The sequence below is a fragment of the Agelaius phoeniceus genome, chromosome 16 (assembly GCF_051311805.1).
Source record: "Agelaius phoeniceus isolate bAgePho1 chromosome 16, bAgePho1.hap1, whole genome shotgun sequence".
Lineage (NCBI taxonomy): Eukaryota > Metazoa > Chordata > Aves > Passeriformes > Icteridae > Agelaius > Agelaius phoeniceus.
Window position 1 is genome coordinate 9,510,212 of NC_135280.1, and position 27,306 is coordinate 9,537,517.

Below are 27,306 nucleotides of genomic sequence, written 5' to 3' on the forward strand. Positions count from 1 at the left end.
CACCCATGCTGGTACCTTCAGTGCTGCCCTTTACTGAAATACAGCTGTGCTGGCATTCCTGCTCAAAGTGCACTCACAGATGCAGCCAGAGGAGAGAGATATTTCGAAGGTGTGGATGGTTTGGAAAGAGTGGGCAGCTATTCATTGGTTCAAACATTCTATTGAGAGGGTGTACTCCAGAGATGGAATGGGAATGGGTGCAGGATTGATGAAACTCCGGCTCTAAGAGTCACTCACTTGCCTCAGACATGCCAGTACTAGAACTGAACAGAAACATACTGAGAACTTTTACTTACTTCAAAATAACAATTCCTTAAAACAACAACTGTTTCTTTGAAATTTCTGACTTAACCAACTTTCAAGGTAAACTATCAAAAAGTATTCAAAAAGTGTTCCAATAGTTTTTGGGGAATTCTGAAACAGAAAAGTTTCTCATTTTTGGTTCTTCCTTATTAAGAATCAGTAACAGCAAGAAGAATGATAGCACTGGTACAGTTTTTTGGTTCGATGATAGCACTGGTACAGTTTTTGTCCTGTAACCTCAGGGTCCCCTCCAACCTTAGGCACAGGTGTATGGGATGGACAGAACTCTGCAAGGGCAGCCCCAGTGAGAACAGCAGAGGCTGCACCAGGCACCACAGACAGGGAAGAAGTTAAAAAACATCTTTGTTTTCTTTTCTCTCCCAGCAGTGTATCTGTTAACTGACTTCAGAGCTCCTGCTTATTAATGAGCTGTGGAAAGCCAGGTGGCTCAATTCCCTTAAAATCCTGGCAAAGTGCAGGGATATTTGGCTCCTGCCAGATCCTGTGGGCACTTGGAGGATGCTCCAATCCATCCATCACAATAAAACTGCCTTTCCCATAACTGACCAGCTTTCTATCTACATGATCTCTATGCTGTGCTTGATGCTGTGGGAGTTACTGTATTGTCACCAGGACAGCACCATGGTCTCACTATAGGAGATAAATGTGCTTGTCTGTGATTGCAGAAGCCATGAGAAGGTTCTAGAATTGCCAATCAGCTCAAAGTATCTCAAAATACATAGCCTAGAGAAAGACTCAGCAAAAAAGATACACTGACCACATTGAAATCTGTTGAAATTTAGGTTTGCAAATTGAGTGCAGCATACAATTATGATCAAATGTTTTAGAGGCTGGAACTGAACACTAGAAACAACAAATAAATTTTATCTTAGAAAGAAAAGTATATAGGCTGTATTCTCTACTAAAAAGGAACAAATCAATTTCAGAAAGGGTATAGGGTTAGTGGTGGCATAAAACTCTACATAAGCAGTGATTAGCTCCTGTTTTTATGTATATCTGCTACAGAAAACATGATCTTGGTATGATATTACAATACCCAACATCAGGGGAGAGGAGAAAACATAAGGACAAATTGTGTGCTTTGAAGAAGTCACCTAATGATAGTCATGAGGCAAAAAAGCACATTTTACACTGTGATGCTTGTCTACAGAGCACAACATAACACTGTACAAATAACAAAGCCGCTCCTGGTTTTAAAAGCAGTGTAACTGTGAATGTGCAGCAGCCTGAGCCAATTTAAATGAGTCTGGCTCTTTTACTGCAGAGAACCACTCTACTGCCCTGTATTCAGTCTAACTTGGAACAAACTCCATGTTTTGCTTTGTATCTTGATGCTGCAGCAAATTCAGTATTGTCGGTGTTTAATTGTTTTGAAACCCTATTTTTTAGTTCAAAGACCTTCTTATACAAAAATATTGTGTGTTGCCATAATTACTTGTCAGCTTTTAACCATACCATTAACTGTTCAAAGTACAGGTCTGCTGTACTCAGACTCCCACTTTGTAATAAACCCTGGTTTGTTGCACTAAATCTCAGGGCACGTTCTGTCTAATCCGTACTCAATAATGACGTTGAAAACCTTAAATCTAATTTACTCCTTACTTAATGCTTGTTGATTTTCTTTAATACAGATCCACCACAGATGAATAATGTCATGCCAACATCTCCCCTCCTTCCTCAGATGGCCCATCAACATTCATACCCCAGCCTGGGACAGATCACAAACCCGTACGAGCAGCAGCCCCCAGGCAAGGAGCTGAACAAGTACGCGTCTCTAAAGGCGGTCGGTAAGTGAGCGACCACGCGCGACTCTCCCCCAGCTCAGCTTGTGGCACTTGCTGCTGGCAGCTGACACTCTGCCTCCATGCTGGAAACAAGGTCTGGCTCATCTGGACCATATCATGGTCAAATTTTATGTGGAATATCACGTTACTTGGAAATGCAACAAAAATTAAGACAAGGACTGCAATTAAGGGATAAGAAAATGACATGCAAGAAGTGGTGATGGTATGATGTGAGCTCATACATGCACACAAAACCCCCCCATGCCCCTGCAAGACATTTCCCAGCAGGTTTCACCTGTGATGTACACAAAGGGTTCAGCCCAAGTTCTTTATGTCCCAAACCTGTGATGAGTAGGGAGTTGGACTTGATGGTCTCTGTGGGTCCCTTCCAACCTGAGCTATCCTATAATATGCCTACATGTGCATTGTGATGTGTATTTCTCACAGCTTTCTACACAAATGAGAGAGAAAAACTTACACACCTGCCCAAAAAGAGAAGGAACCCACACAGTTCTGAAGTAAGAGCTTCCACATTCCCTGCAAGATGTACATTAGTAGATCACTGGAGGAATGTTCTGAGATCTTGTGATTTCAAACAATTAGTGCATGATAAAATTCCTAATAAGGATTCCAGTGGTGGCTTATTTCTGTGCCTGATAAATATTATTTTAAATAAATGAGAGAACAAAGAAACAGTTGTGGGAAGGGAAAAGGACAATAATGAGTAAAAAATTCAAAATAATTTTCATCTTGAATGTCTAAGTTTATAATAGTTTCCAGGGGCTGTAAATACTTGCTACACACCCTGTAATGTCAGAAAGCCCCATCTAGACAATATTACATTAAGAACCAGGGTGTCTTTTCCCTCTAACCCTTGCTTAGCTTTCACATATGGATGTTAACATCATTTCCCCATAAATTCAGAGCAGTGCTACTCTCCCTGTTTCCGGACAGAGATATGTATCTAGAAAAAGAGCAGAACAGCTCAGAGCTTTCTGATTTAAGAATCAAGCCTTCGCCATGCCAGAAAAAATTTTCATCACAAACTTACATTCCTTTATCTGCACTTCAGGATACCAGACCTCTAACAAAATGTACATCAAAATCCCATCTCAAATAGCTCAGTTTTACTTTAGCTTGTTGGTTTTATATCTTACAAGTGGTGTTTTAAATCTGTTTATAAAAACAAGGGTTAATAGCTTTCTGCTGGGTTTTGAATACCAAGCAGCTTCACAATTCCTTCTTCAAAAGGTGCTACTGTGTAATGATGTGGTGATTATCACAGATTTATGCACTGATATTGAGCTTCTTTTTCAGATGTCAATTTAGGTCAAGCCAGTCATCAAAGCTGAAAGGTATTTAAGCATAACAAAATGAGAGATGAAACACTCTAAGAAACTTCTCTCATCTGCCCAAGAGCCACTGAATGTACCTTTTAAAAAAATTATGAAATCAGAACCTATATATTTCTTGTGCGTCTGAGTACAAGTTTTTAAAGCAGCTAGATTATAACCATACAGTTAAATCAACCTTGAAAGATTGTGCACTTCAGCTCCAGAAGTTGTATAATGCCTCTTAGAATCTTAAACTAAATTAAACATAATTTCAGGGACATTTTCTTCCAGGGGGATTGCACCATCTTTCCATGCTTTTCCCATATTCTTCCCCTCCTTCTATCTTTTTTGCCAAGTTTTAGATGCAGGTGAATTTTCACAAATACAAAAGTGCTGCATTGTGATCCAAACTTCTCAGCAGAAAACAAGAGAGGTTTTGAAACTGTTACACATTCACACCTTCTGTCTGGACTTATGGAACAAGAACTAAATATGGTTTTCAGCCATTTTCAGCCTCTCAAGGCCCTGATTCCTCCCAAGAGTTCCTCCTGAGTGCATCCCAAGGTCACACAGAGGTTTGTCCCTGATGCCAGCCAGGCCTGGAGAGCTGGATGACCGCGCTGACATCCAGGGTTCGTGTTGGCTTTCAGAGAGCTCTGACAGGGAAAAGGAGCTGGCCAACATCAAGCCCACCAGTGCAAATCTAACCTGACAACATCTTTGAGCAACCAGACACAGACTGAGTTCACTCTGACCTCAAGTCACAGGGCAAGGCATTTTTTGCCTGCCAACATTCAGACCTGTATTTATGGATCCCCACAGCAGGTTAATGAGTGTGTGTAATCCATTCTCTTTTGCATTCATTGATAGTGGCTTGAGGGTGCATTCATTTGCCTCAAGAGGAACTTAGTAAGGGATGTGTTCTATATTTCTCCATGCATTTGAGGCCAACCATATTTATTTAAGTGCCCCTTACTCTGCATGATCCCTCTGCATGTTTGGGTGTAGTCCACTAACCCTTTTTTTTAATAAAGGATTGGAGGAAGAAGCATTTCTAATGTTTTGTAGCAACTGTAGCTATAGCACATTAATATCCCTCATCAGAATGTGGCCATAAGTGGTAAGAAGTTTAGATAACTGAAAAAGTGAAGCTTTACCAGAGGCAGTATTAAATTAATTTCTACACAGCTGCTTTCTTCTGAACTACTGATGTCCTAAAAATTTGGCTTATTTTAGAATTGAGCTACTCATTCCTCAGTGATTGTCTGCTGTGAAAATTTAGTTTATGAAAAAGTAACAAGTCACATTAATCTCTGTTTGATCATGTTCAGGTTTTCCATTAATTTCAGTAAAGATTCAAGTTCTTGTGAAAACGAGAGACAAGAGAGTCCTTGCTATCAATTTGCATTGTGCTACTGAGCGAGAATGACCCACACATTGGTAGTGAGAGCAAGCTGATGCCCAGGAAGCAATTTTAAAGCTGCACCTCCTACTCCAGGTGACAGAGCTTAGCAGAGTGTGGCTGGACATTGGACTGCTCAGGCATGTGTGCCATGCAATGTGGGCATTGCAGTGTCTGATCCAGCACCACAGGGGAGGACAGAGTTGAAAAGGCTGCTGTGGATGTCTTTAGCTTAAAAAACGAAGTATTTTTACTTGAATAAGCTCAAAGTGCACAAGCAAACACTTCTCCATTCACTAGAAGAGGATGTTTTCCTCATTTCTTGGTAGGAATTCCTTTATTTGCTGCAGCCTCCAGAATTCCTTAAGTACTGATCATGGTTGTTGACCAAGTTCACCTTTCCCCTTACTGCCTGCTGCCATTTACATCCCTGAATGATGTGAGGACACTCTGTGCCTATTTTGTATTCTCAGATGAGTGCCTGGAGTACAGCAATGTACTGGTGAGTTGAGATGTGCTTACTGTTTTCCCCACTGCACTAGAATTTTACTCTCCTTCTACCTTGGCACACACACCACCAGGGAATAACCAGCAGAGGCAGAGGGCCACTTGGAAATGAGACAGAGAGCACCCATTTCCTGAACAATTAGATAAGAAATTTACCTCCCAGCATCTCTAGCATACCTGGCTGACTGCTCTGACTTGTTAGGTGCACTCCGTTCATCCATTACCTTTCCATTTTCAAGCCACAGAATCTCTTTCAGCAGTGCCAAATTCTTCCCATCTCAGAATGTGAGAGACTGTCTGAGGGAAAAGGGTTAACAAGCTCCAAGACCAGTCCCAGCAGAAGTGGTCATTGAATTTTTTTCTGTGGCAATAAGCACCCAGTGTTTAGAAATTTCAATTTTTTGGTCACCTGAGAAAACATGATCCTGGTTTTCTTCAGTGCTTTTGCAGTATTTGATTATTTATGTGAAAAGTGCAGAAAGAGGTTTTTCTGCATAAATTATTCTTATTTCTGGTTCATCAACCATGTTTTTACTCCATGCTTAAATGGTTATTGCTCACTTAAGCAATACTGACATGCCTGAAGCTACAAGTGGATGGAGATCTTGTAGCTGAACACCTTCCTGAAATTCAAGTCCCAGGACATACAAAGGTAACTCATCACAAATTTTTATGCACATCATTTGGACATTCATTTGGAAAGCATGAACAATCCAACTTCAAATACCACTCAGCTAAGCTGCAAGAGATGTAGTCCATCCTGTTGCATAAGAGTTTCCTAGAGCTCAAACAGGCCTCATTATCCTGAGTTATTAGTTATTTATCCAGTCACACTCTTCTGCAAGTCCACCTCAGTAACAGTTAATTTTCTTTCCTGAATTTCAGGGAGTGCAAAGTTATCAAATATCTTTAGACCTTCTGGCAGAAATGAAAAAATACTCCAAACCCAACTTCTAAATCCCCAGAACACTGGGAAAATGATCACTCAGCTGCTAGAGAGGTGCACAAACATGCAAAACATGCAAGTAAAAACTGAGAATACGAATGTTTCTACATTTGATTTTCTGTTTCTTTCATGAATTTTCTTTTTTCCTTCTTGCACACACACACACAAACATTTGAGGAACTGACTGGACATTGTAAAAAAAAATAAAAATTAAATAAAAATACAATGAACAAAATACCTTCCCAAAACACAGACTGAGAAAGCCTTCCCTGATGCTGGGAGTTGTTAGTCTCCTGTGGGATTAAATCAGATCTAATTGATTTGATATAGTGAAGCTAGGAGGATATAATTGGCAGCAGACCCACCATCACATCTCTGAGTCTACAGCTCCCAGCATTTCTTGAAGCTGCACAGTTCTTTGATCCCAGAGGAAACATGAGACTCTGATCCAGCTCTGCTTGCAGTTGCAAAACTGCAAAGTGAGACTCTGCAAATATGACACTCAAGGAATAAATATCTCCTGCTTAGGTCCCTGCAGAACAAGTGTGGCCACAATTGTGCCAAGGCACCAGGCAACAACTCCCCAGAAAAGTGAAGCAAATATGAGCAAACTGACCTGGTCCTGTGTCCTCTGCACACAGAGAAGGATGCGAAGGGAAGATCACCTGAAGCTTTGCTCTGGGCTGTTATCTTTGAGCAATCTTCTTGTCTGATGGGAAATCTGTTGCTGCTTTGTCCCAAGCTTCAAACCTTCAATTTCCATAGAAATGGCTGTAGCTCTGTGCTGGTGCAAGATCTGTCTCTCACCATGAGACTCTCCCTGTAGTTCATTGTGCTCTGGCCTGGAAAGAAACACTGTAATTGGAAAAATGGAAACACACAACATGCCTGCCCATGCATTCACAGGTTTGATACAGTCCACTTTTAGAAAAAGCAGAACTAAAAATTTATTGGACTCAATATGTTTGTATTAATTTACTTTCCTATACCAACCACACTGTTACACTGACAGGTAAATATTCATGTTTCTTTGGAAGGCTGAAAAAGGAATTGTGCTTTCTCTTCAAAGACAAAATAATTTTCAGTTATCGCTTCCATAAGCAGTTACACAAAGATGGATCAAAAACATCTGGGCATAGGAGTATCTCACTGGATTTAACACCATGAAAAACAGGGAAGCACAGATTAAAGCATCACTTGTAATATCCAGAGGGTGATTCAGATAATGATTTCATACATCCACAGGTATGTGCTGTGTCATAAATAATGCTTGACTAGATCTGCCCAACTCAACACTGGAGCTACAGATCTGGCTCAACAAAGTGTGACATAAAAACTGGATATATTTTCATTACTATTATTATTATTTACTCAGCCCAGTGTGGCTGGAGATTTTGAAGCTTTTGAGGGTTCATTTGTTAGGGAAGTCTTTCTTATTTGAATCCTTGCTTCTACTTCAGGCCCAAGAGAACAGCCAAGCAGCACTCATGAGCAAGCCTTGCTTTACCACCCCCTGCAGCACCTTCCCTCAGCCTCCCCAGCCAGAGGAACTGCAGCATCACTTCTTTCACTCTCGTCTTCTGATGAGACCCAGCAAATTTCACAGCCTGCCCAGTGCATGCAGATGAAATTACAAGACCTTTTCTTGCTTCCACTAAATAATTTAATTATTTTATCTGTTATTTACCCAATTGGCTTGTGATACCCACAGGCACACTGTCATAGGTAAATACAAAACGCTTGGAGAGTCTTGATCAAAATATTTTCCTGTTTCATCATCCAGAACACTCATTTCTTCTTCCAGTGAAGTACTCATATTTTAATTATAAATGTGGCGTTTGTGCAGAGCCTCAGTAGCTTGAGATAAATCATCTGCTTTGCTGACATTTTTTTTTGGCTTTTTAAAAACAACATTTTACTGTAAAATCTACAGGAGGATATTCTTTCTGAGGATAGGGAATTGTGCTCTAAACAATCAGACTTCCAAGTAGCCATTGCCCATTCCATCCTTTAGCAAACAGACAGATTTATGAATTTTGGGGATTTGTTGGTTTTGGCAGAAGCGACATCATGGCAGGTGGAAGGAAACTGCAAATGGTCCTTCTTTAACAGGAAGCAGATTTAGCACCAAAATAGGATTTTCTTAGACACTGCCATCCATGTTGGCTCCTTTCCTGGACTTTAGTAACACGCTGAACTTGGGAAAGAAAGGAAATCTGACCTTGAGGTGTATTCAGTTTAGGTTTAAACTTTTAGTTCTGTGGGTTGGACTCACACACAGTGAATTTGAGTTTTCTTAACTGGGTCCACTCCCTGGTTTGGTAATGGCTGAAGAATATTCATAAGAATTTATTAAATTTTAACCTCTTTTTCATGCCAAAAGAACAAATTTAAATCTGTGCATCCTAATTCTTGTTCTTGATGTTGATATTCTTTGCACCTATGCTCTTACCACAGAGAAACAGCCTCTTTTTTTTGTTATCAGCACATTAAAATAGTGAAAAGTAAATCTTCACCAATTATTCATACAAGTTCCACTTATAAACACCACTCCACATTCCATCAGTTATGCACCATAGAGAACTCAGACCCTTTCACTGAAAATTAGCTCTCTGGAAACTAATTGATTTAAAAAATCCTTATTATGTGATAATGAATCAAAATGAAACAAAAATCTCATTTTTATGGGACATAATGGGGAGATCTAAAATAAGAGTACCAGAAATCCAGCTAACTGCTAGAGAATGAGGGGTTTGCTGTCTTTTTGCTTGTGTTTTGGCCTTGAAGGTAGAGCCTTCAGAAGAAATGAGCTTACAGTAACCAGGTTTATTTCCATCCATTGAGATCAGTGGTGACCTCAGGAAGAAAATAAGTAAATCTAAATCAAACATGGGTTATTCCAACCTATTTCTATGAAATGCTGATGAATTTTGCATGAAATATTTTTACACATTAAGAAGACATGAGTGAAATTTTATGCTCAGGCAATAAAAGTGAGCCAATAAAAACAAGGCTTAGCTCATTTGATGACAAAGCCTAACAATGCTGAGCATTTTCACTTGCAGCCCTTCCTAAACATCCCTCTCTGTAGCTGTTTTATTTTGCAATATAAACATACTTTTCATCCTGCAATGCAATTTTTTCCATCAATTATTTAAGCAAAGAGATTGATCCTAAAGATATGAAAACAACTGTGGATACCTGCAGATAAATGGCAACACTGTGGGATCCCAGCTCAAATCTAGATTGCATCAGAAGTGTGGTTTTAACAGCTCCCACCATGGAGCCTACACATTGCACTACTTGCTTTTAACATACTCCACCCATTTTCCCCTCTGGATTATTAGCTTTGTAGATAATGTATGGCAGTATTTTTGCAGGAAGAGTTTCATACCTGTGTTCAATGTTTGATATCATGGTTTAAGACTTTTCAGCTTTGTACATGGGTATATGTACAAATTGCAATGTTCTTCAGGATTACCCATGAACACAAAAGATAGTGAGACAACTGATAGGAATGAATCCCTTATTAACAATATCATATAAATAGCAGCAATTATCTGTCTGCTATTTTGGTTCTGCAAAGGGGGCTCTAAAGACAGTAAATGTGTTTTTAAGAAATTGCACAGATAAAAGTCACAGAGACCATTGCTTTATTCCTACACATTCACATTGTAATAACAAAGAGCTGGAGGCATGGAGGAAGAGCAGTAACATGATTGGCAATACACAGTTAATTTCTGCAAAAGCCTTTCTCTAACAGCTTATTTGAAGAGGAATAAGGGGAAAAGAGAAGCTAAGAAGAAATCTGATATGTAGTAGTTACGATACCACAGCATTAAAAAAATCACCCCAAAGATACCATTTGTTTCCATACTGAGGAAAAGATGAAGTCCAACAGGTCCTTTCTGCAGTGGGGAGGTTTGCAAAGCTTTCTGGGCTATGGAAGGTGCTGCTGGGGAGAGCAGCCAGGGCCCTGGCACAGGGGAGGAGGCAGAGCTGCAGCTCAGCACTGCTGCTGCTCATTCTGCCCAGCAATTGGTGTGATTGCAGTTCCTGGGGAAAGGGGGAGAGGAGCTGTGCACTGCTCTGTGTCACCAGTGTCGCTGTTACCTGCTCATGGCAGGGAGCTGCAGCCCCAGTTCGTCCTGGCTGCCTGTCAGTCTCTGATGCTGCTGCCTTATGCGAGGGCTCTGCCTTGGACTTGGCCCAAGCTGCAGGAAAACCTGAACAAACTCATTTTCTTCTGACAGGGCAAGTTTGGGAATTGCCAGGGAACATGAGTTCCTTTCAGTTTGACACATATCTCTGGTTTGGAAACCTCTGGCAACCATGCTCAAGAGTTTAATAATACAAATGCCATAGAGTCTAAAAAGAGGGAGATAGGAAAAGAAGAAAAATCCAGAACTCACTATGCATAAGTATAGCTATGAAATTACTTCATTCCTTTTTTTTTTTTCCTCCTGAAAAAGAGTAGAAAAAGATAACTTTCTAATAGAAACTACTTATGCTACTTATGCCAGAACTATTTTGGAAAAAAAAAATCAACTTCAATACAGAAAAATTACTAAAAATCCTTTTAAATTAAAGCAGTTAAGAAATAGATAAAATAAAAATAAATTAGGCAAAAAATAGCTATTACATCACTGGGACTTATTTTTTTCATTTAACCAGTACAATTCAAAAAGCCTGTAGGCCTTTCTTCATGTTGAGAAATAATAGTGTAAATCTAGTATGATGGCAGTTGAAAGGCATAAAAATGCAAGTATATTTCAGCACTAAAACCACATCTTAATTACATGTTCAGACTGCAAATTGGGTTCTCTGTGCTCTCATGCAGCTTCCTATGTCATCACATCTGGTATTTGCAGCTCATCTGTAGCTGATTCAGACATATGTCTAAGAGTTATAAGCAGCAGTGTACGAAAAGAGACAAAAATATCAATCAAAAGTATTAAAATTGAAAACAAAACTGAGCACACAGAAGAATGCCAACAGCGATGTGTGAAAAGAAAATTCAATTCTGTTCATGCTAAGAGCACTTGTTACAAATAAATGTGGTCAGGAATAGCAGAGCTTTTTCAGTCAATGTTAGAGAAGGTAAATTGACAGCTGAAGGAAAAGCAAGCAGGCTTTCTTGGATGCTAAAGCCCCCTGCAGAACAAGGTGCATGCACTGTGTTCTGCTGGGCCCCTCTGGGTGCAGCCCCCCAGGAGCAGGGGGAGCCCTGGGTGCAGGGCAGGGCTTGGGGTGCCCAGCTCTGCTCCCTGCTCCTGCAAATGCCTCTGCCCTCCTCAGACAAATGGAAGGTCCTCACCACCCAAAAAGGTTACAAACAATTTTGTGCCATTGTTGGTGTATGGAAGCGTTGCAAAACTTCTGACACAATCAGATTTATCCTGAGAAGCATTAAAAAGCACCCAGTGAAAAAGCAAACAAGATTACTGGAGGAAGAAGTGGAAGAAGCCTTTTAAGCAAATCTCCTAAGTGTTAACCTCTTTGGCTTTGGACAGCATTTTTAGAAAGCAAGCCAAACCCTCCTTTCCTAAATCAGTTTATGCTGCAGTCATGCTTTATTCAGAAGTTAAGCATGACAGCATGACTCCTTAGATAGTTTCTATTTCAAAAGGCAAGTTTTCATACCATATATAAGGTTTTCAGTAAAAAAAAATGATAAATATGTTTAAATGAGATAAAATGAAATAAATATTTCACAGTAGAACATTTCATATTTATTTGCCATTGTAGATGCCATGGAAGCCACAAGCTTAGAGGGCTTTAGGAAAAAAATAATGAAAAAACAGATTTACAGTTATTGGAATGCCACTGGCTGCATTTTCAAAGAAAAGTCAGAGATTTTAATACATAATTCTCTTAGATTTCTTTTACAATTTCATCCCTTTGATCAAGAATAGAATTGGTGCTCTTACTTCCTTCTAAAATTTATCATTCATTGTACAATACTGAACCAGCAGTTTAGCATGTTGGTGCTTGAACTTCAAATGTTAAATCACTTGAGGGTACAACCAAGCAGTGTGATCTTTGTCTATCTGCATGCAACAGATTTCATGTTTGCTAAAAACATTTACAATTCTAATGTTATTTTAACATGAATCAGCCACCATTTGTTTCCAGGTTAACAGAGTCTGTATCCTGATTAGTCAGGAAAAGTCTTGTTTTTCTTCTACTGCTTAGATTCGAGTATCTGCATGCCAGTGGTCTCTAGGTTAGGCAGAATGTGTGTGTGTCTGGAGTACTTTGATCAAAACCAAATCACAATATCACTGCAGCACTTTGCAAAATTGAATCATAAATATTGCAATTTAATACTATGCAAATCAATGCAGGCAAATATACAAAGCCCAGCTGGAAAATCTGTTTTACATGTCCAAGGAGAAACCTGCCTAAACTCACACAGTAAATAAACATTTGGAAAAAGAGAAAGAAAAACCCAGACTTTGCAGTGCTGTGCTTTTTGGCACGTTGTCAGAAGAGGGGCACTTCTGCTCCCAGCCATGTGGCCACTCTTGTGTTCCAGGGAATGGCAGCCCTGCTCCTGGGGAAGCACACACCCTGCCTGGTGCCCGAGGAGTCCATCCAAATCTGTCTCCCTGATCCCAGCCAGGCAGCAGACTTGGCTGTGGGGGTTAAAGAGCATTGCTGACACTGGAGGCTTCACTTACCCAGCCTAATTACATTCCTGTCCTAAACCATTCCTAATGTGTCTCAAAACCCAGAAATATTCTGGCCTCCTCAGCCTTTCATAAACTGTCATAAAAATAATCAAAAGAAGAGAAGAAATGTTTGGGCCTACATATTTATCTTTTTTCATGTCTCATATCTTGAAATAATGTTATTTCACTGGGAAAACAAAATGTAGACTTGTGTCTGGAGGTGGACAAGCTCTTTTGAAACAATGTCTGAGAAGAAAAGGTTGATATGGTTTTTCTTTTCGTGCTTGGTCTCTCTCCAGATCACTGTAAGAAATCAGTAAATAGATGAAGTGGTAAAGGGGGCCAGGAGAGGAATAACACTGAGCCACAAAAAGTAGGTTCTACAAAACTTATGTGGGGTTCTATGCATTATGTGTTTTTCTTTACCTCTGTCAAGGTAGTAGGAAATAAAAACCATGGGAAAGAATCCAAAGATATAAAATAGTCTTCATTTTCAGAATGTCTTGAATAAAGGCAAAACGGTATTAGAAGAAAACCAAATATTTAGGACAGAAATCAATGCAGGCCACAGGCTGAATTCTAAATTTTCAAAATTCAATACAAGAATGAGAAGGAGGGCTGCAAAAATGATTTTCAATGGCATTTGTCCATTCTTGAAATTTAGTATGGTTTAAAATTGCTCCAACTTGTATAGAGCCACCCCAGTGCCTGAGCTGAGAACAGAGACCAGCCATGAGATAACCACAGTCCCTCCTCTTGGCCACAGACAGATCTCTCACACCATCCTGCCCATTCCCTATTCTACCAATAGAATCCTGTCTTGCTGAAATTTCCCCATGCAGTCTGTTTTCCCATCCACTTCATATGATGCAGAGCAAATACCTCTATGGTCCATGATAGTTGGTAAGCCCCTTAATTCAAAACACAGGTCATTAGTTATTTTTTTTACTGCATGGAATACATTTTTCTGTGAATTTATTGGATCCAATTCATACCTAGGGGCAGCTAATACAACCTCTGTCTGTGTGAGTTTTTTCCCCTCACCCAAGAATAAACTTGTGCTAATGTACAACTGATACTTTGATTTTCAGATGAAATCCTGCAAGAACTCTCACACAGAGCTGGTTTATGTCCTGGAAGCCTTTGAACATATTGTCTTAGATGCTAGCTTGGAAAGGCAAATGAATAAGCAATCACACACTCAGAGAGATCAACAGCACCACCAGAGGCAGCAGCCCAGGATTTCCCTGGGCAAAATTCTCATGCTGTCTCTGAGTCAGGATTCATTACCCTGCTGTCCTTCCTTGAGTTTTCACTTTCATTACTTAGAGAAAGAGAAGTTTCCCACAGCTTCAGGTAATGACACCAGGGTCTCAGCAAACCCATGGCAGTGGAAGCAAAGCCTTGTTACAAACTGCTGCACATAACAGAGGGACAGCCTCACAAGCCTCCCACAAACAGGCCCTGACTTCGGTTCAGCTGTAATATGGTGTGTCACTGCAGCAATTCCATGGCTGTCCTGTCCTCAGCACTCTCCACTGCCTTGCTTTCTTCATCTCTAGCCCTTCATTTGAAATACAGTCTTTTTGGCTAGAATAAAGCTCTGCATCTCACAAACTAGTTCTTAAAATGTGTTCAGAAAACAAACAATTCTGCAAACATCTAGTGAGAAACAGTGTCCCTATATGATTTGATATCTTTGACTGTGACTGTAAGGTCACATGGAAGTTTTGATTTGGGGTTTTGATTTTGGTTTTTTAGTGTCTTTAGAGCTTTTATGAGGGCTCACTCCTTTATGGATTCCCTTCTCTGACTTCAGAGGCTTCTTCCACCCCTAGGTGCCTGTTTTCACAAAAACTGTAGGACAGCACTGTTTTTCAGGATTCTGCCTTCTCCCACAGCTGTAGGTGGTGTGAGTATTCAGAGCCATGCTATGGACCCACAGAGATAACAGCATTGTCAGTAAGGAAAAGAGCTGAACCCCTGTGTAACTTTTTACAAGAAAAAGAAAGCATTCACAATGTCAGGGTATGGCCACATAACTCTGTGCCCCAAGTGCTTACACAGTGATGTTGATGACTACTTCAGCTGGGGAACAGAACATTACACAGTTTCAGAGCTGAGGAATTCTGGCCCTTTGGCAGCCACAAGGATTTTTGCTACTGATATTCAAGAAAACACACTTTCATCCATGGTGTTTACATAGTAAGAGACTCACTGGCTTCCATATTTTGTTACATAACTATGGATTATGAAGAAAGATGTGAAACTTCCATGTCATGGCAGGCTCACACTTAAGGCTGGAAAAAAATTCATATTTCAACATTTTTTTCCAGATGAACAGTAAAACAGTAACTAAATGGGTGCAGTACCTTAAAGAAGTAAAAGGCTTACAGAAATATTGAAACTGAGAACATTTTTATAATTAGCTACCAAGAAAAAGGAACTCAATAACCCTTGGAATTAAAGCCCTTCTATTATTATTTGGCAATGTTGCAATTATAATTTTTACTCCTTTTTCAAACACAACAGTGATATCTTTAAATCATATTTTTACCAATCAAGATACAGAAGCAACGGAAAAGGCACTTCTATAGCACCTTTCACCCAAAATCTCAGAATACTCTACGAGTAGCAATTCAAAACTTCCTAACACAAGTACCTCCTCCAAAGTGCTAACAGCTCATTTTACAGCAGGTGAAACCGAGGCAGAGGGAAGTTGAGTCATGTACCTAAGGTCACATAACAAATCCATCCTCTAACTCCAAAATATCTCTTCGGATGTTTAAAGTCCACAAAATATTTATAGGGTTTGCTTAAGAAGAAAAACAAACTCCTTCAGATTCACAGATGATTTTTAAAGTACTTGGCTTCAGGATACTATTAATATACTTTCCTTGGTAAAACATTTGTTACAAAACTGTGCTCAATATTACTGTTCTCAATCTTTTCTGCTTTGAAAATGAAAAGGAAAAACCCCTGTTTCTAGACTGCAGTAGCATCAGGTCACTCACACAGAGCCCAGCCCATTGCTATTATGAAACCTGCATGAAAGAACAACGACGGCGCTAAGAGTTGCCAAAAGCTCTCTTGAACAACTGAACAATTCAGGTTTATCACTGCTGATTTTGCTCATATTTGCTACAATGGCATCTCCTCCCCTCCCATTTTTGGTACCAGTGCCTGTGTGGCCACCTGCACGTGAAAGCAGAAAGAAAACAGGATTGAGGGAGGTTAAAATATTCAGCACAGGGCTGCCTTCCACTGCCAGCACAGGGAAGAGTCCTCAGGCAAAGCCTGCAAAGTGTTACTTGATAGGACAAACACAAACAGCAGCTCTCCCACACAAAACACAAATTCAGCCACTTGGCAGCTGTTTGCCAGCTTTCTGCTTGACTTTGCTGATGAGGATTTACAGTTCACATCCTGGTTTGTTTCCTTCAAGCCCAGTTTCCAGAGAACAGTTGAAAAGTCCCTAGAAAGGGACAATGGACTACAATAGTTAAAGCAACTTTAATGGAACTAAATTTACAGAATTAATAGTTTCACTTTCTGTATGGTTTTCCATAAGAAACAAAGAGTTGAAAATCTGGCATTATAACATGGCATAAACAAGATCAAAATCAACTTCAGGCATGTCAGAGGCACAGTCCTTGTGAGGCTGATTTCTTCCTCCCTTTTCACCAGTGAAGGTCTCCTTTATATACAACAGAAATACAATTTACTCTTCTGTAGGACATCATCCTCAGTGTGATTGGAGAACTGAGTGGCATATCTAATGTCTGATAAAATTCAAAGACCCAGGACCATTGCAGTGGGAAAAGGGGCAAGTGAGAAAAAATTAACAGAAGCTGAGGATGTAGTGTGAGCTGCTTGTGGCCTCAAAGGGGAAAATGGCAGAAAAAGCCAGGCAGTAAAAATATCTGCATTTTTTGGTCATTATTTACATAGCTACATCACCACTGCTATTTCTAGAAAGAGAAGTCATTATTTACCTTGCAGCTGATTAAAGATCTTGGCTACAGAAGACAAATTGCTGCAACAAAACTAATACAAAATTAAAACTACAAATTTATACATTTACTCTATTCCTATGTTAGATTAGCTAAATTTTTAATTTTTGTATGCAAATTAAACTAATTTAAATGTGAAACAGGCATACAAATGTATCTCTATTAAAAGCTGGACTTAATTAACTGTGCTGAATTTAAATTATATAAGCTAGTGTGACTTTTCATAAATAGCCAAGGTCTAAGTCATATGACATCGCTCCCCTAACAGCTGGCCTGCAGTGCCTTTGATGTAAAAATTTATATAAATGGAGACTTGTGTGAATATTCACAGTGCCTTTTCTGCAACCATTTTTTTCAATTATTGATAACAGATTAATGAGATAATAGTAATGCAAATGCATTTCCAGCCCGTTTTTATTCATAATGGTCCTGTGACATTCAGAGAATATTAACAAATTGAAAGGACAAGCCACATGTAGAACTGGAAACAGCTCTTTCAGGGAGAAATAGGTACAACTTCTTGATTATTCAGATTACAGCTCTCTAAATGAAACAACTCACTCCAAAATCAAAGCAGAACTTCACAGACTCTCTTTGTAACACATGACAGGTCTATCAGCAATTGCAACTGCACGCCCTGGGCTGAATGAGAGCAGGACATTATCTACATTCTGTGATTTGTTTCAAGCAGAAGACACCTGTATGCTATAGAAAAGCATTCACTCAATGCCTGAAAATGGAAACAGATGGAGTTGGGTAAAACACACAAAGCCCAATTTGACAGCACAGAAAGGAGCAATTTCAGCCCACTGGAGATGAAACACCTCTTTAATGACACAATTAAGGCTTTAAGAGCAGAGTCCAGTTGCACAGTCATTTATACAAAAAATGTCATGAGATAATAAATAGCAGCTGCCTTTGGTAATATTCCTCCCTGTTGAGGGGCCAGCACAAGGGGGATGAACAACTGAAGCCTCATCTTGAAGATTAATATGATGCTCCTGGGAATTTCCCCGCCTTGCATGAAGATCCAGTTCAGAACTAGAGACAGGGAGAAAATTCAAAGTGCAACAAAAGCCTCCTAGGAATACTTGGGCGAGAGAAAAAGAAGGAAGCTACACAAAAAACAGTGCAGGGAATGAAAAACCTCATGAAGGCAAAAGGAGCTGAGCTGTACAGACAGCTACATGCACCAGACTGCTGCAGAGCAGCCTTACATGGCATGGCTTCAAGGAAAAGGGATGGATCCAGCTAGGGCACAGCAGAAGTCAAATCCAGGCTGACACAAAATATATTCCAAGCACACCACTGCTGATTAACACAGTGCCAGTTGATCTACGTATTTGGCACTATCTTAAACGAACATCTAAATTTTTGAAGGGGGAAAATAAACACTCTTTACATAAAAGGAAAGATCTTAAAAAATGAAATTCAGTTAAGCTTCCCTTAAACCTCAGTCTCAAAATTGAAATGAGTTGCTGGATTGCTGCAGAATGCCTTTAGCTTCCTGAGCATGGTTCATACTTTCAAGCAAGGCCAAATAAATGCCAGCAATAACAAACTTGAGCAAAAGCGTGCACTGGAAGACATTTGCCTAGGAAATCACAGAGGGCAAAATCCTGATTTGAGAACTGCAATGCAGTATTTGTTGGCAGGGCTGTTGCTGTATTTCTTAGTGGCACTGACCCCAGAAAATTATGTCAGAACCTGGAATTTAGGATTTTCATGGTCTGTAAAATCACAGGGTAAATACCCAACCTTCAACAACCCAAAGTATTTTCAGCCCCATAAAACATTAGTGACCTTCCGACCATTTAGGAGCACAGATCCCATTCTTATATTGCCCTGAGGCATTATTGAACAGAAATGGGTCCAACTAATCACACACTATGAGACCTTACAGCTGGCTGGGTTAAACACCCACGAGTCACTTTGCATTTAAAGGGATGTGCTCTCACACAGCAATGCGACCCCAGATGCCGCAGTATTCCCAGGAAAGCCTGTGTACTTCTGTAGGCTTCCCGAATTTCCTGTGCTGTGTGACATGAACAGTGATGAGATTCATAGGACTTCTCCCCAAAATGTAAATGTCAGCACAACCTGAGTGATTTGGGGCAGGGACAGTCCTTTCTTCAAGGGCAACAGGGTTTTGTCTGCATGTATGAAAGCCTGGCACAATGGCATCCAAAACTCCAAGGCAAAAATAAGGGCTGGAGGTGGTGTGGATTTCTCTTACTGATGTACCTGTAAACGTTCTGGTCTGCGGATGGAGCTGTGTAAGACCTACTGTAAACCACTTTTCTTGTGTCTAACTGATTATTTTTGTCCCCTCCCCCTTTTGACCCCGAACAGCTGACAAAGTCAACGATGACTTCTACACCAAGCGCCGGCACCTGGCCGAGCTGGCGGCCAAGGGGAGCCTGCCCCTGCACCCGGTGCGCCTGGACGAGGAGAGGGCCTACACCATCGACAGCGGGCTCACCAGGCAGAACGGCAAATCCAGGATGGGCAAGATTCACACACACCCCCTGGGCTACAACTCCCACTACAAGACCTGGGATCCCAACGACCCCTCCCTGAGGCGGCAAGCGTTCCCAAACAAGGGCAAGCACGGCATGGGAGACCCGACGCTAAGTGACCCGCTGACCACCCGCAGCCAGCACTACCTGGGCCCTCAGCCATACTTCATAACCAACAGCAAGACAGAAGTAACTGTTTGAGTTTGTTTTCTTTCTCTTTTTTTTTTTTTTCTAATGAAATCCTTTAAAAACCACACGCAAATGTATACACAACACAAACACTCAACCAAAAGGCAAAAAAAAAAAAAAAAGAAATTAAACAACAAAAAAAGAGGAAACAGAAGGAAGGAACTTCACCTGGACACTTTTGGTATCCAGCCAGCTGTAGGCCGAAGAGTGGGTTAATACCATTCAGCAATACACACGGAAGGTTGAATTACAAACTCCATTTGTATTTCACAATGGAACACAAACCCTTGTGACTAAATTTTTTTACTTGAAACTAAAATCCATGATGAGAAGTAGCACAATCTAGAGAAACTTTATGTCTGCTTAAACATTTACACTATGTTCCTGCCTTGAGACAGAGGAAGAGAGAGAGAACAATATACTGTAATATATTATTTCAGAGAGGAATTTTGTATAAAATCTATTAATAATCACTAGACCTGTGAAAAACCAAGATCAACCATCTTGGTACGATCCCTAACATCTACTATTGTACTTTCACACCATCCTATAGAGAACGCAAAAAATATATATAAAGTTAAGGGACAAAGACACTTTCACAAGGAATTTATAAAGACTGTTACGATTAAGAGCATATGGGACCTTTCTGGCTGGTAGAGAATTCAGCAGGATGATAACAGCAGAAGATTTCATTTCAGTTTACTTCGTTTGATTTGAAATTTTTGGGAACCTCCAAAATAAGAAGAGACACTTCACATGACACAGAAAGCTGCTGGGGGAAAAAGGGCATCAGAATATTCCCTCTCAGTCCTCCTGTTTTCAGGCAGATGGTAACTATTCTCACTTTGCAGACTGTCAGGATTTTTTCTTCACCTAAATGTTTTGCCTATCTTCAACTGCTTCAGACTGAAATTAAGCGTGGGTGGTGCCTTTACTGTATTACTATTGTTCAATGACAGTCTTGTTCTTTAAAGTGACCCCTCTGTTCCTTTAAGCTATTTCCTCATGTTTTGCTAAGGATGACAAGGGTTCTGCCCTGCTCAGCCTCCTCTGTTTGTTCTGAAAGGAAACTGGACTACATCTCCATGCAGTGGTTGCACAGTCAGGACTATTTAGTTAGCCCCTTCATTTTCCCAATTCCAACTTTTCCCCTCTAGTCTCTCATTTTGTATTTGCTTTTAGCCATGGCAGTTCTCTGTAGTTCAAGTAAATGTTATCTGGTATATTGTCTCTATTGTTTGGCTTTCTCTAGTGGTGTTCCCTCTTGGTGGGCTGTGTGGTGGAAGAGGCTGGTCCAGCCTCAAACATCAGAGATCTGGGGTTAAACTAAACAAACAATTGGACTCATGGTCTTGACTGTGGTTCTGATGAGCAGGATGCCTGGTTTGTGTGAGTAAAACCACTTGAACTGGGCACTGGTAGCAAACTCACAGTCCTGGGCCTGTAAAGGCTTCAGTACATCCACAAAGAGACAGAGTTGGGATGGGGTGGCAGGCAATGCATTCAGTCCTCAGTAATTCCTGTCCTTCCCCCAACACAAGTCACTTGGCTAAATCCCAACTAGCTGTCCTACTACAGTTGCATTCTCACCAGCTGTCAATTCTTCAGGAGATTAGGTCTGGAAGAGTATGCAGGGAGGAGTGAGAACTGTTAACTTGTAAGAAGAATTGGAAGTGGCATTTCTTACTGTACTCAACTGACAGCACTTCTGCTTAGTCAAGGATGCAAGGGCTAAGATTTTGAAATCTGGTTAAATGGAGATACCATTTTTTTAGCTATATCAAGATTGATTTGCATCCTGAGAGCACTGGTATCTCTCCATAAGTGTGCTGCTAAATTTTATGATCATATGTTTTAAGACTATCAGAAGTAGACAAAGCCCACAAGACAAATACTTCGCACACAACCCAGACTCTCCACTATCTTACTTTTATTCCTTTAATCTTTATTGCCTTCACAACTGGCTGACTTAATTTGACCCTTTATGGAATGTTGCTGTTAATCCATATGCTTTAGATACACATTACAGCTGCACTCTTAATTCACACAGGTTTCGTGTAACTTGAGCATATTTTATGTGGAAATATTTTAGTAACTGTATGTTCTGTAAGTAAACCCGTGTTAATACTTGTTAACTACAGAGTTTATGATACCAATAATACTTCCTACAATAAAATGTTTGTTTGTTTTTTAAGAATGTTTATTTGTAAACATATGTATTCACTATATTACTATGAATTTCTTACCTGGCAATAAAACTGATTCTAAGTGAATCCAACTTGCTGGCTCATTCCTAAACTTGTATCACTGGGCCAATTTTTGAGTCTAAACTGAGCTTCTGGAGCATCTCACTGCAGCCAGTGGGGCTCATATCAGCACAAAGGATTTTTTGCCTCTGCCAGTATGAACAGGGGGTTCTTTGGAAATCAAGTGCATGTTATCTGCATTATGGAGAAGCTGGGTGATGTCTGAAGCTTCTTCCAGGCCCAACCATTTTGTGACTCTATGACTGCCTGTTATATGCAATACAAGATACACAGGGATTGCCAGCCCAGCAAAGCTTCATGTGCCCTGTAAGCCTCCAGGCACCACACACACCTTGTGCCACTTGATCAGTTAATTAACGATTTGAGGAAAAACAACACAAAGGTAAGCATGCCCAAGGGCAGAGGCTGATCCTCATGAATGCATGGGAGTTTTGCAATAAGCTTCAGACACGTCCAAGCATTGCAACTACTCAGCCAGAGCAAATGAAGCACTGATGTATACTGCTTCAAAAATTTTATATATTAATTAGAGAAGATCCTGTACACAACATCTGTGTACCAAGTCTGCTGGAACAGAAAGTCCTTACAGGCTTTTAGTAGAACTAATGGCTCATAAAGCTGACAACCTTGGTAGAGAGTTTGGGTAGCTTCTTCTCCTTTCTTTGCTAAAATGATAGTGAATAAATTTCAGAAGAAGAAACAGGGAGTCAGGAAACCCAGCTTCAGAATCCACTGACTGCACGACCTGGTGCAAAGCCTTTAGACAATTTATGAGTCTTTGGAAGCCATGACACATTATCAGAGGGAAAACATCAATTCAAAAGTCTCCAGAATTAGCCTTCTTATACAGTAGAAAAATCTCAGTTTCAATATACACCATTACGGGTGCCAGGAAACAGTTCATAAAAGCCCCATTTTTTTGTTAGAGGACCATTTCTGTGCCTCAGGTACAACTACAGAAACAACTCCTTTCTGCCAGAGGACTTAGGAGAGACACACAGAGTTTGATCAGTGCCAGAAAAATTCTAGGCAGCCTTGTGACCCACAGGGAAGCCTGGGGAGCCCAGAGGAACACAAGCCCAACCTGCAGTAGACACAACTTCCTGTTACAGCTCCATCTATGCACATGGTGTTTCTAGCAGCAAACTCTTGACTGGAATCACAGATGGCAAAAGGCCCAACTGCTTTGCTAGTAGAAGTGTCTCAGCATAGCTTTTGTTCTTTCAGGTACATGAAAACCTCCAAAGAAAACCCACTGGAATGTGATTTTGTGTTTCCACATGGTTTTTTTTTTTCTCTTCTGACAGCCTGACCCTTTTGACACTACTAGCAAGAATGGCACTGGGCTCCCACCTCCATTTCTTCCATAAGGCTCTCTGATATTAACACAAACAGAAAAGTGCCCTGATAAGAGAGGATGGTGTTCCTGCACAGAGTTATGGAGTCTAAAAGCCAAAGGCTTCTGGTTTAGAGCCCTTTACTCTGGAAACATATGTTCTCATGACTAAACCTTTAGAGCATGGTCCTTAGCTTACACAAACTGAAGATGTGATGGCTTATATAAATAGAGGATCAGGTCTCATGAGATTTCACACTACGAGGTGTCTCCACGACTCACAACTTTAGATTTTAACAGATCTGGGAAAAGACTCATGCTTTGCTCTGTTCTTATAGAATGGCTATTGAATTTTGGGTACTAAATAAATAACCCTAGTCCACAAATCCCTTTTGCACACAATATTGAGCACTTTATTTAATTCTGGTCTCTATACTTGAATACATGGAGGACTTCTAATGATAAATATAGTCTTCACTGTCATTATATCATCTTTCTATTTGGCATATATAATTTTATTTTGCTAAAAACAGTTATGATAGGCAATATTATTGTATTAAACTATATAATCTCATGTATCATCTGCTGCGGAAAATGTGATCATAGGAGGAGTACCACATTACCAAAAAGTGAACATCGTTGTTTTTATCAGCAGGAAAGTCATACAGCTCTGTTTTGAAAAGTGTGTATAAAACAATCTTGGAATTCATGCTTCATGCTTTAGACACTTCCAGGCTCAAATTTTGCTGCAAACATTTCTGCAGAAGATGCACCATGAAGAGATTGACACACCTCATTCAGCTGTGCAGGCCCTATCATGTTAGCACAGCATGAGAGACGTATTTGTCCTCAATGACAGCCCTTTATGACAACCTGATCCTAGTTTTGGGCATTCTTCCTATGTCAGAATCTGCCAAATAAACAATCCTGAACAGGCCATGCTCCCTGAATAGCCCTTCTCATCCCACAGCCACTCTTCTAACAAGATAATGGTGTTGTTCAACAGCAAGGTGTTCTCCCTTAAATTTCCCTTTTCACCTTCAGAGCTAAGGGACCCATTCAGGCAAGGGGAAGCTTTGGATTCAGTCTATCCAGAGGCTAAGTTCAGAACCCCCATCTATTAGTGCTGCTCCCATTTCACACATCAGAAAAGAGTAAGATGCAATTTGTACCTAAGTTCATGAAGCACTGCTGTACTAAGTCAGGTCCTTCGTGGATGCATGAAGAGGCTCTGTTTCTCTGTACCTCTCTTTCTCTGCAGGGAACTTGAAGATAATTTTTCATCCCCATGCAATCATTCTGTGAAAGGTTTTATTTTTTGTTAGTAAAGCTAGAATTCAGAGCTAGAATTCAGTTTTTGTCTATGCATTCTGTAATACACTGCTACACCCAGTTGCATCCTGCCTATTTAAGTCAACTCTAGCTGCCTTGGCAATTCCTCCTGCATTTACATGGTAAGAGGCATTGTTGCTTGTTAATAGGGGTTGATGTGCTGGCAGAGTTCATCTTCTGAACCTGCACACCAAGCCTTGTGTGCATCCCTCACAATAAATAAGGCTGGGAGAACAATATGTTATCAAAAGTGATGATTTCAAATCAAGAGAGAACGTCAGGTAGTGTTGCTGCTCTTTAACCTGAGGTTGAGCTACAAACAAGAACTGAACACCAGTAATAATCACAAGCCTTTCAGTGGCCATTGGCAGCATTATTTGATAAGGAAACAAGTGCTCCCCAGCAGCAGGTGTGTCAGTGAAGCCACTGACACTCCCTGAGCAGAAGCACATTCTTTTCACTGCATGCAGCAGCTGGCCTCAAGTTCACCCTCTGGGATTTGGGCTTACACTGACATTTTGATCACTGTGGTTGCTATTAGAGACTTTGGCCAATTTCAGTGAATATATTCCTTGAAGTAATTGATCCCCAGAGGAAAGAGTGCTTTACCTGCTACTTATTATTTCATTGAGCAACAGAAACATTGCAAAAACTTGGATAGGGATCTGGAACTAGATGATCTTTAAGGCCCTTTCCATTCCAAACCATTTTATGATTCGATGATTAACTGTGCTTTTTTTTTTTCCTGCCATAGGTGAAGAGAAGCTAGGCTTTGCTTTGTCCTTACAGGGGTAAAAGAGCACAAGGATGGCTGCTTTTCTTCCTCTTTTCAAGGCAGAGTTACAATTCAGCAGGAGTTTTTCATACACATCCTGCAGGAGACTGCAGTGGCTGCTGAGCACAGAGGCAGCCTGTTGACTCCCTCTTATACCAGGAGTGAAAAAATGATGCAGTTGAAAGACATAAAGGTAGACTGGACTACTGTGGTCTCAGTACTGGCTTTGAAAGCTGGCTGTACCTTCCACTGCCCCTTTGAAGAGGTGAGAGAACTGTGTGGTATTTTCACAAGTGATGCTCTCCAGTGAACTCCTACAGCCTTCTTGAGCACCACGTCACCCCCAGCACCTCACCTGGGCTCTCTCCTTTCATGCCACAGCTGCAGTTTTGGGGAACAACCCCCCTTTGTGCACACCTGCAAGCACAGACACATCTCACATCACTTGAGCTTTGGTGCTTGACTCCCTAAATCATTTGTGTCTGCAACACCATTGAAGGGTAACACTGACTTGGAAAACCCACTTAACTGCCTCACTATCCTTTAGGGGCCTTATTTCAGTTTTGAAGATGGGATCTATATCCCTAATTTACTTTACTGCTTCTGAAAATTAAATACTAAAGAATGTGACATTCTACAGAAGAGACAGCCTAAAGTTTAGGGATGAAAAGTGTCCTTTAGGGCTGTAATGTATTTTGCCATTACTGCTTAGGGAATAATACTGAGGATGACAGAGAGCAAGTTGACAGGATTCATTAAGGCAGAGATAGCCTGTGTATGCTGTGATGCACAGGACTCTGCACAAGTCTGCCTATGCAGAGCAAACTGCTCGGGTTTTTACTGAATGTGATTTATGAGTTTGTTTTTGTGGTTTTGTCTTTTTTTTTTTCTGTTCTAAGAGATGAATCTCAAAAGCACAACACTGAGAGTGCTCATAACAAAGGTGCCCTGTTGAACACAGCAAGTGGCACAACATTGTACAGCACCACTGTGACAGCAAAGGCCCTGAGCCCGCACTGCTGAGTTAGTGGCAGGACTGTCAGCGTGTGGAAAACCAAAACCCACCGACAACACACAATCACTCTTTGATAAGCAGAACTTAGAGACTCCACTACAAGTGATTTTTCTCAACCTGACATCAACTAAATGGTATAGAAAAGGAAATGCAGCAGATACACCACAGGAGAGCACAGATCTTCTAGACTGAGCTACAGCTGAGACTGCAGTTCAACAAAATAATGGCTGCAACGTTGCCTTGTAGCAAACCACAGTTACCCTGCCAGCATCTCATCTCATCTCCCTGGATGTCTCGTTCCTCTGACACAGCTCATAATGAGCAGGGAAGACTCCACTCTCAGGCTGTTGCTTGGCTTCAATGTGCACATTCAAAGCCCCTGTGACAGACAGCTACTCCAGCCATTAGGACTCTGAAGTTTGCATAAAGCCAAAATCCAGGTATAAATCTTATCACTTTCTACAAACAGCAGCAAAGTATATTGAATTTTGAGTCCCAGATACAATTCCTTTATGAATTTCTGCCTAGCTTCTTCAAACCCTGCCATGCTACATACTCTTTACCTTCTTTGACCTTTAGTTAATATTTAACTGCTTACCTACTAATATGTTTTTTATGTTTCTACACAAAATGAGCATCACAATAAATACTGGTATTCCATAGGCTGCTACTTCACTGTTGACAATCTATTTTATTATTAAATGATAATTTTGTTAGGTGAAATATTCTCCAAAGACACCAGTATTAGAGGAGTATTAGCAGGAAATTTTTCTATCACCCCCAGATCTACTGATGATCACTGTTCTTTGGGGGGGTTTCACCTTGTTGACAGGTTAGTAATACAAAAATTTACTTTTTAAAGAGCTCCTATATGCACTGTAACATCTAT

General features: G+C 40.5%; 1 protein-coding gene across 3 annotated transcripts in view; it reads left to right on the forward strand.

Annotated features, from left to right (window-relative positions):
- The window catches only part of SHISA9 (shisa family member 9), a 179,283-nt gene extending 157,318 nt beyond the window's left edge, over positions 1 to 21,965 (forward strand). For all 3 annotated transcript variants that reach the window (XM_077187118.1, XM_077187117.1, XM_054643606.2), the window contains 2 exons: positions 1,956 to 2,111; positions 19,337 to 21,965. In XM_077187118.1, the coding sequence (XP_077043233.1) occupies positions 1,956 to 2,111; positions 19,337 to 19,704 (524 nt within the window). In that variant the 3' untranslated portion in view covers positions 19,705 to 21,965. The remainder of the gene's footprint in view (positions 1 to 1,955; positions 2,112 to 19,336) is intronic.
- Positions 21,966 to 27,306: the final 5,341 nt, after the last annotated feature.